General features: G+C 43.2%; 1 protein-coding gene across 1 annotated transcript in view; it reads left to right on the top strand.

Moving 5' to 3' along the window:
* The window catches only part of LOC146312256 (glutamate receptor ionotropic, NMDA 2C-like), an 80,654-nt gene extending 71,307 nt beyond the window's left edge, over nt 1-9,347 (top strand). The window contains exons 14-16 of the mRNA XM_084740833.1: nt 778-965; nt 3,575-3,807; nt 5,062-9,347. Coding sequence (XP_084596959.1) covers nt 778-965; nt 3,575-3,807; nt 5,062-6,609 — 1,969 coding nt within the window. The 3' untranslated portion in view covers nt 6,610-9,347. The remainder of the gene's footprint in view (nt 1-777; nt 966-3,574; nt 3,808-5,061) is intronic.
* Nucleotides 9,348-10,151: the final 804 nt, after the last annotated feature.

The raw sequence follows: 10,151 nt of genomic DNA on the forward strand, positions 1-10,151 counted from the left end.
CCATAAAATTTTGTGAATATATTCATGGTCACCAGAAGATAAATCCTTAAGGACTTTACTGGTACCCTGACTTTTAATCTAACATCTGAGCAGTTCAGAGTTTTCTCTTTTCATTCACGTCACCCAGCTAATACGACCAATAGCTGCACAGCTAACTGTCAATAGTATGCACATCCCTTTAAAAAAAAGGTTACCACAGGTTTTTTGATCATTTAAAGTTGTCAGGACAAAGACACTGACAGGTTGTGTTGTCTCGGTGAATGTCACTTTGTCAAAACAAAGACATTATTAGTTTGATTAATGTCAAGTTCTCATAACAAAGACATCTCAAACAATGACAACTTCGCTTTGCCTATAAATAAAGTGTAACCCAGACTTTCACAGTCCTCAGAGCCCAAGCAGGCCAAGCAGGTCAAAATATTACCCCGTCCAACAGTTTGGTTTATGATCAAATATCTGCAAAACAAAATCAGATCAAATCAGAAATCAAATCCTATCAGCCTCAGCTATTCTTTTTATTACGTGTCAAATTGATAATGTCACTAAGATGTTTTTAGGTAGCTAAAATGCATTTTGCTGCTGACTCTGTCCACATTGCTTAGCTGCCTCTTCAGACTGCTTCTTCAAATGACCGCCATCTACTCTTCATACAAGCCCACTTGAAAAATTAAAACTATCCCTTCAAGAGAGAAACATTAAGATTTAAACAGAATTTTATCATGTATGTAAGACCTTATTGAACTTATTCTAAGATGACGATGATCTATTTGCGTGCAGGAAGCTGGACGCCTTCATCTACGACGCTGCTGTTTTGAACTACATGGCTGGGAAGGATGAGGGCTGCAAGCTGGTGACCATCGGCAGCGGGAAAGTGTTCGCCACCACAGGATACGGCATCGCCCTGCAGAAGGACTCCCGCTGGAAACGGCTTATTGACCTGGCGCTGCTGCAGTTCCTCGGAGACGGTGGGCACATGATATAAAACACGATCCAAATGTGCACACGCTCTTACGCTTTCTTCTCTTTTTTTTTTTATCTATTTGCGTCTATTTCTGTCTCACTGTAAGCGAACCGTGCAACTGGCGTCCATCCAGTTCAGGGTGTGCTGTATCGGCAGGGAAGTGGGCTTACAGGGAAGAGTTAATATCCTGCAGAACAGCAGGGAGTGTTAGGGATATGATTATCTCCATCACACACTTACACACACACACACACACACTTATCCCTCCTACCTATGCACACACTAACACACTCACCATGACGGCCGCCGGTGTGGAGTTAATATCCTCCCTCCTCTGAGAGCTTAAGCGTACCCCCCCACACACACACTCGCAGTCACTCTGAGCTCTCCGTGATGATGTAATAAATAGTGTGTTTGTGGTCACCATACGGTAACTGAGTGATAAAATGTGCTGTGCTCCCTGGAGGCCGCTGGGGAGAACACAGCTCAAGAGCTGGCCACCTGCTCAGAGGCCTGGAGGGGCAGCTAATGTGGTAATGATGGCTAATGCAGATGTGTTTAAGCACTGTAAATTCAAATACCATGTTTCGGTTCTGAGGGTCCCAAGCACAGACAGACAGAGGACAGTTCTCTGCAGATACATCCACCACCACACACGTCTAGTGGGTCAGAAGTGAGGATTGAAAGGGATCATGTTTTATGGGTCTATACTGTCAAGTGTGCCAAACAAAACAACATGGTGGACCTAAAATGTAGACAGGGTGAAGCAGAAACAGTTCAAAATGTGTTTGAATAAAGAAACAGCTTACTTGCAAGGGCAGTGGGTCAAAACTAGGGTCCAAAAACAAACAAATCCAGCAAGGGAAAACCCAAATCCGAAGTCCAACAAATGCTACAAAGGTCTGAAAAACAGGGGATGACACCAAAGAATGACGAGGATCTGACACAGAAACAGAGAAACACAGGGACTAAATTGGCAGGGAACTAATCGGACACAGGTGGAACAAATCCTGGATGACAAAATGACTTTTGATCCCACTCCATCTGCAGAGACCAGTTTTCATGAGATGTTCAGGTGTTTCACCACTGACAGATCACCCTTGAAAATGTTTTATTCATCTTCTGTTCAGTCAATTTTAACTTTTGCACTGATTTGTTGGTTTGGCAACTTCAGCATGGTTAACAAAAACAAGATGGGAAATATTGTTTGCCAGAAGACCATTAGCACCAACGTGAATGATCTTGGCCGTTTTTATCAAGTTATAGCCACTCAGAGGGAAAACGCCATCCTAACAGACCAGCAACACCCCCTTCATGCAGAATTTTGACTCCTGCCATCAGGGAGGACGTACACATTCCAGATAGCAAAGATAATTTGTTCCCTCAGCTCTTGGGTTCTTTAACAAGCTGTAGGCCTAGACGATATTGCACACATACTTTAACAAAGGTCAGATGGAGTCATACTGCTTTTCCAGCTCATTGCTACTTTATTATGATCATATTTATTGTATGTATTTATATGCTGTAATTATATTCTTTATTCGTTCTTATGATGCGTGTTGTTTGTGTACTGGTTGTGCTGATTACTGCTTGCGGACCAAATTGCCCCTCTGGGACAATAAGGATTATCAAGTCCAATCCAGTCATAATTACAGCTTCTATGTTGACATGACAGGTACAAGTCATAAAGTGGAAAATCAACTCCCCAATGATATTAACATAGAATAAATGGAACAAACCTCTGAAGGAAGCAATAAGTGAAGCTGTAATACAGGCCCAGAAGAGCACCACGCACAAAGATACAGAGAGTCTGCTGTTGTCTGTGGGTCGTAGACTTCATTCAGTGCAAAGACTGAACATCACAACTTTATTTAAATGTTCATAGTCAGCACTGCAACTTCATCATCAATGTTTAATTCTAAATCCAACAAAAACAAAGTCCCAATACTGGCAAAATGCTTTGCTAACATCAGTAAACTTAAGATGTGACTACGAATGTTGCCTTTAATGGTCCACCAGCAGCATCTTTGAACCATATTCAGAACTTTTCTTTTCAGCACAGACAAGCCAGGCAAATGTAATGGTCAGTTCTAGTTGAACTGGGAAGTCAGAATTTGAGTCAGAGTTTCCAATCAGACATTTCGACTGGAATGACCCCTGAAGTCGGATTTCTGACTTGGAAAGTCAAAGGAACCTCACCAACCCTGACCTCAAAACCCAAGATGAAGACTGCTACTTGTATTAACAGTAGTGAAAGCACATAGTACTGTCCAACTTCTATTTGTGGACATATTGCTACAACATTCATATTTAGCAAAATATTTCTTAATGCATTGCTATAAATCATGACAAAGGTTTTCCTGGAAGGCAGTTCACCTTTGTTTCCAACTTGTTGTACTGGAACGTGGTCAGTTCAGGTGGGACATCAATCCCAGATCCAACATCCGATGTCTAACATAAATGGAACACAGAAAAGCAAGGGGTCAACAGAAATTATCATGCATAAATGTTACCTTCAGGCCTTCCTATCTCTTTCTCCTCTTCAATCTGTGAAGTCATACTGTCTCACTTTCTTCCCTATCTCCTCTCATAATCCTCCGTCCCTCCCTGCAGGAGACACCCAGCGCTTGGAGACGGTTTGGTTGTCGGGCATCTGCCAGAACGAGAAGAACGAAGTGATGAGCAGCAAGCTGGACATCGACAACATGGCGGGGGTCTTCTACATGCTGCTGGTGGCCATGGGCCTCAGCCTGCTGGTCTTTGCATGGGAACACCTGCTTTACTGGAAACTACGACACTCCCTCCACAAGTCGCACAAACTTGACTTCCTGTTGGCCATCAGTAGGGTGAGATTTGCTAATCAGTCAGTTGATTCTTTAGCTGTTTGTGGATGCTTGGTTGGTTTGATTGCTGATTGCTTGGTTTATAGAACTAGGGTTGAATTGGAATTGCTTCACTGATTTTTACTTATATTATTTAGTTAGGAGACTGATTGGTGGCCTGTAATTAGATTAGTTGAAAAACAGCTTGGTGAGTGATTGAAAGATTGGCTGGTTGATTATTTTGACTCTAAGTGGTTGCCTTTTCAGTATAATATGCTGTTTTACATGAAGTCGCTTTTATGTGATGATAAATGAGTGCAAATGGATGCATTTGCATGTAATTACATGGTATCATTGGAGGGTCTTGTTAAAATATTAGCTAAAATGGCACTGCATTCTTATTAGGAATGAGAGGGGAGGGGAGAGAGGAGAGATAAAAGGAAAGAAAAGCAGCACTAATTCTGCACTTTACTCAACATTTAACTTTGATTGCTTAATGTTCATTTGCAATTAGCCTAAATCAGTACCCACTTTGTTGATGCTGTTGTTTGGGAATGTGGTTATTGAGGCAAAAAGCTCTGGCTGAAGTTACAGCCAGGGAAATGTCTATGGACTGCAGCCCCTCTGCTCCTCTGCCGTGTAATTACACCATTGTGCCTGGATCCGAGTTTTATCAGATTAACGGCTAAATGACTATCTGATCATTAATCCGCACGGGGCGGCCCCAAGGGCCAAATTAAATTTGGCTCTTTCAGGATCTCTCAGCCAACTGTAAGCAGAGAGCAGTCATGGGATTTGGCTGTGTTTGTCCATGCAGTTAGAGACGGTTTGTTCTGCGGGGGACTTGAGGCGTATGTGTGTGTGTGTCCGTGTGCATTTGCTGGGGCAATCCTCTCAGCTTAAACTGTTTTTCTTTGAGTCCCGGGAGAATGCATAATGAATTTGTGACTAAGTCTTGCCTCAGTGATAAAATGAGATATTAATGAAATCAGTTTTTTTTTTTTATTTTAGTGCCACTAGGGTTTTTATTAGTTAGGTGGTGGACTATCACTTTAAGATGCACAAATTGGTTGAAATCTCGTCTGTTAAATTGTCCCCTCAGGACCACTAGGTTGATTCAAGGTTAAACAGTTTGTGGCTAACTATTGATTTAATTACAAATGATTAGGTGATTTATGCTCCCTTTCCTTCCCCATGTCTCTTCCCATTGTCCTTTTCTGATTCTCTCTTCATTCTCTGTATCTTTTTCATCCTTTGTTTTCTTCTTTCTTCCCTCAGGGTATTTACAGTTGTTTCAATGGAGTGGAGGATCCAGGGCGTTCGTCAGGTTTGGCCAAACCTGATCTAACCTCCAACTATGCTCAAGCAAACATGCTAAAGATGCTTCGCACTGCCAAGGACCTGGTCTCCACTGCTAATGTTGAGACCTCTCTGGACAACGCCACCAAGACCATCGAGCAATTGAGCCGTCATGGTGGCACTTTGCCGATTCGTGTTCCACAAGTGGCCACAGAGGCCGTGCCGGGGGGATTTGCTTACGTTACAGAGAATCACTGCTCCCTTCCTCAACGCTCCCTAACCCCACCTCTGACTGCTGTCACCTCTCTGAAGCAGCAGAGGAGCGTGACCAGACCCACGCCGCTGCGCTACACGCTTCCCACCCACTCTTCCTCATGTCTGTACGACCGGCCACTTCCTGTGTCCAGCCTCAGCAGCCCCCACCTGGCCGTGGGTGAGCCGCTCCCTCATCAGCACCCGCACCACTACCAGACCACTGGGAGACTCTACATAGACACCCAACCACACTCGCCCTTCATCCCCTACGGTGATCTCCAGCTACCTGACATCTACGCCTCTCACCCGCTGTCCTCGCCTCAAAACCAGCAAGCAGGCTTCTCCAGACGGAAACGGAGGTCCAAGAGTTTCCAGTGTGATGATATGGATGCAGAGAGGAGAAAACACCAGGAGAAGAGTGAGAAAAATCCCGCCTGTCTGAGCGAGCTCAAAGCCAACCACCTCCAAGAGAACCACATCTCTGCCCCCAGCGTTGACAGCGTCTACCCAGGGGAGGGGATCTGTCCTCGGGTAGAGAACTACAGCTCCTGGCCCCCGGAGGACCTCATGCTGAGAGGGAGACGCAGGCACCGCCGACCCTCTTTCCTCAAAGCAACTTGGGGCAGTGAGCAGATGCGCCAACTTGACGAATCCCAGTCATCTTTGTCCAGCCAATCACCATCCACCCTGCCAGACCTGTTCCCGTGCATTCTCACACCGACGACACCTGCAAAGGCCTACAACCCTGCCCACCTTCGAAACAACCTGTGCCTCCCACGGAACCAGGCCTACCTCCATATACGGGAGGACCAGAGGAGGCCCAATGGGCGTAAGGGCCAGAGGCTGCGCTACTCCCACTCCACCCACCTCCCCACGTACGGAGAAGCAGTGCGACATGGGACTGGGTTAGGGCGTGGGATGGTACGGAGAGCCACAAGCTTGCTCAGCAGACAGTACGCCCACTACCTGAACTCGTACCCTGGACTTCCCCTCTACCACGGCCCCCTGGAACTGCAGCACCACAGCCAGGCCTCCAGCGGCCACCCGAGCCCCAGCCCAGTGTGCCAGCTGCTGGCTTGTGGGAGCGGGAGATGTGGAAGCCAGCGGGCTCTGCTGTACCAGGACAGCGTGTATGGGGCCTATGGGGTCTATCAGGGATCCCAGACTGGATCAGAGGCCCTGGCAGGTCAGGGAGCAGGGGGCCAGCCCACAGGGAGCCCCTGCGTACTTCGTCCTTGGCGACGGGTGTCCAGTCTGGAGTCTGAGGTCTGATAAGATGGACACTGTGGAGGACAAGACTGTAGAGAGGAAGTAGTGATTAGATTAAAGTGATAATTCTGATATTTTGAAGTGGGGCTGTATGAGATATTTATAATAATAATCAGTGTTTTACCTGCAGTAGATGCTGGTCAACACACCCCCAGTTTGGAGAAGCAGAGACTACCAGTGCAATGATTTGCTATGGACAGGGTCAACACGGTAATTTAGCCACTCATAAAAGATCCACTTAAAAAAAATCTAAACCAGTTTAAGTGTACACTATATTTATCATCACTTTACTTTGCTGTCAGACAGCCTTTTTTGATTGGTTGTTAAATAAGCTCAACATCGCTCTCTCCAGACCAACCAAACTCTCTGGGCAAAATCTGCAATTTTTCCTCACAGAAGTTGTTGATCCACGATTGCCTCAATTAATTTGATGTTTGTGTTATTATGTGACTTCTGTTGTTTAAAAAGATAGTTTGGCTTCATCAAAATCACAGAATAACACAAACGAACTAACAGATTGAGGCAGACCAGCCACACGCGAGGTAAAATGATCCAACTTGGATGTCTGACAACTTTCTCCAGCTGAATGACAGCAAATCCGAAATCATCCTCTTTGCACCCCTCCACGTCAGGGCTCAATTTGATACCGACCTCTCTGGTCCACTGGCATCCAACTTAAAGACCTCTGCCAGATGTCTTGGTGTAATTTTCCACACTGACACTGACCTTAAATTAGATGTACTTGTAAAAAGGTTGTCCAATCCCGTTTTTATCAGTTATGTCATCACGCCCTGCCTATTTTAACTCCCTGTACACACGTCTCTTCCAAAAGTCTTTCCATTGCCTCCAACTTGTAACTGGGCTCCTAACTGGTTCAAAAATGTGACCATATTACCCCTATTTTAGCTTCTTTACGTTGGCTATCCAGGTCTTTTATAATTGAGTTTAAAATACCTGTACTTTTAATCACGCAATGCCTGAGATCCTCAAAACCCTCTTATCCAGTCCAAAGTCGCAGCTAAAAGCTGATGCTTCTGTCTATTTTATTTATTTACATTTGAATTTGCTCATGTGACATCTACTTTGCTAACCGACACTGTTTTTATATTCTTTTGTTGCTTTGCTCTGTTTTTGTTCAGCACTTTGAAACTGTTTTAAAAAGTTCTATATAAATAAAGTTGTTAAATTATTGATTTTGCCAGTGGAGGCTTATATTATGATGATTTCCCATCAGAAAAAGCTGTCTGACTGCAAAATAAAGTGGTGGAAATATTCTAAAATAGCTTACACTTAAACTGATATTGATCTTATTTGGTAGACCATTAAGCGTCTAAAATACCTTTTCATGCTGATCCTACCTAAAACAGTACATTGCGTAGCTTCATGCTGCCACTCGACATCTACTGACTACCGATAGTACCTCGAACAACCCCACATCAAATAATCTGAACTGTCCCTTTAATGTAAGAGGAAGAAGTTATGACTTGAAATAATTGTGGATTTTCTATGTGACTTTGTGTGGTAAAGAATAGAAGTTTGGGTCTGCAAATTTAACAGATGTTTAGGACTTATTTGATGTACACTACGGTAAGCTAAAAAGACTGCACAGTCACCGATTTATCTCGGAGAAAGCTGTGGAAAGCTGGCATCGGCAGGTTTTGCTCACTTGCTACTTTCCTACGACAACGCTTGTGTGTTTTCCGTGCTTTAACGTGCACTAAGATTTACAACAGTCCACGGTGTTGGCGCATGGTTAAACTTATAACCAGAGTTTTCATGCTGTTTGTGTGTTGTGTATATTTTATTGTGGATGGTTGGGGTGTCGTCGAGTAGATGAACTGTTTACAGCTGCGGAGCAATAGTTGAGGAATAAAGGGATCGTCTCTTTAAATAACAGCCACCAAAAACAAGCAGCCACTGTAGCAAGACTTCTGAAGACAGCTGCGACGTACACATGAAGAGTTTAATTCCAAAATGTGACATTCAATATTAAAACATTTTGACTCCAGACACAGAAGAACTGCAGTTTTCTAAGATGAAATAATCATTTTGAGACATCTGTTAACGAATTTCAGGTAACTTCTTTAAAGATTTATAATGTTTTGGAGCTAAACCCTTCAAGTCTTCATTTAGTGATGAGTCAGAGGAAGCAGCGACTTCGAGTGAAAGCAGTCCATATGAACACAATCTACAAAATGGTGAAAGTTTTGGGACAGCACTGACCAGCACTAGGTGTCTTAAACCATGGATTCTTGTTCCTCACTGGGTCTCAGTATGAGGCTTCAGTACAGCACAACATCACACAGGGCCTCACAATAAATCAATTCTGCATCTAAATACTATATCGATATAGAGAAAATGTGTTATTTGAGGCTGGTTAGTGTCATATTCATGTATTCTACATATGATAGGAATTTATAGTCACTCTTAAAATTTTCTAATCACACTTCTGGCACATTTTTTTTTCTTTTTTGTAAAGCTGTTGCTGATTTACTGGAATATTTGTTATTATTACTGTATTAACTCTATTGGTTGTCCTATATTAAGATTTTCATCACTCTCTCTTTTTTCCACTCTTTTATATTCCCTCATTGTCCCTCTTTTCCCCACCCCCCTCTAACTGTTAAATGATCAAATTTAAATGAGGTAATTGAAAGCTATTCTAGTATCTATATTACCTGGCTCCCTCACCCTGTAATTAATCACTTAGACCAATTAAAGAGCCTTTTTGGATGAACATGCATGTGTGCCTCTCCTTTATAGTGCCTTTATCATTCTGTCAATGCCTGCTTTGCAGAGGGAAATAGTATTTCAATGGAGAAATTATAGTCTTAAAGGGATAGTTTCACATTTACTGAGAGTTAGATGAGAAAATCGATACACTGGCTGTGTTTCCATCTAAATATATTCTTATTTGTAACCAAATGTCACTTGAGTAGGCAAAAAAGCAAATGAATGTTTTTTTTTCCATTCATTACTTTTACTTTTAGGCAGAACTGGTCCATCAAGATACGCACCAGGTGCCAATTCTCTAGTCAGCCTCGCACCTCTAAAGCTCATCAGTTGACACGTTATGTCTTGTTTGTTTAATCCAAGCAAAATTGTAGCGTAAAAATAAGAAGTTGTGGTTTTACAGGCTGTTATGTGTGGGACTGTTTCTTGCCCATGTGCAGAGGCCTCCTGTTTTTGTGCAAATTAAATGACATGTTAGATGTTACATGCTACAGAGTGAGCTTTCGTAGGAGAATTTTACTACGTTTAGACAGAGCTAGCTGTGTTTTTGTCACCTGTAGGCCAGTATCTAGTCTGACAATGACAAAATAATCCTGTTGTAGGTTGTTTGTAGTTTTACACCCCTGTGTCTGCACTCAGGGGTGTGTACTAATTTTCTGTACAATGAAATGATTCCCTGCTTTCTTTATATTGATGCCACTTAGGCTGAGTGTTCCTGGCTGCTTTGCCTCATTGGTTACTACCATCGATGGTTCAGTTTGTTCTAGCATCTTTGTTACTGTATAAAAACACAACTTTATAATTTTACTCGC

This window comes from Lutjanus erythropterus, chromosome 17 (assembly GCF_056507025.1).
Source record: "Lutjanus erythropterus isolate fLutEry1 chromosome 17, fLutEry1.hap2, whole genome shotgun sequence".
In the NCBI taxonomy this organism is placed as follows: Eukaryota; Metazoa; Chordata; class Actinopteri; order Lutjaniformes; family Lutjanidae; genus Lutjanus; species Lutjanus erythropterus.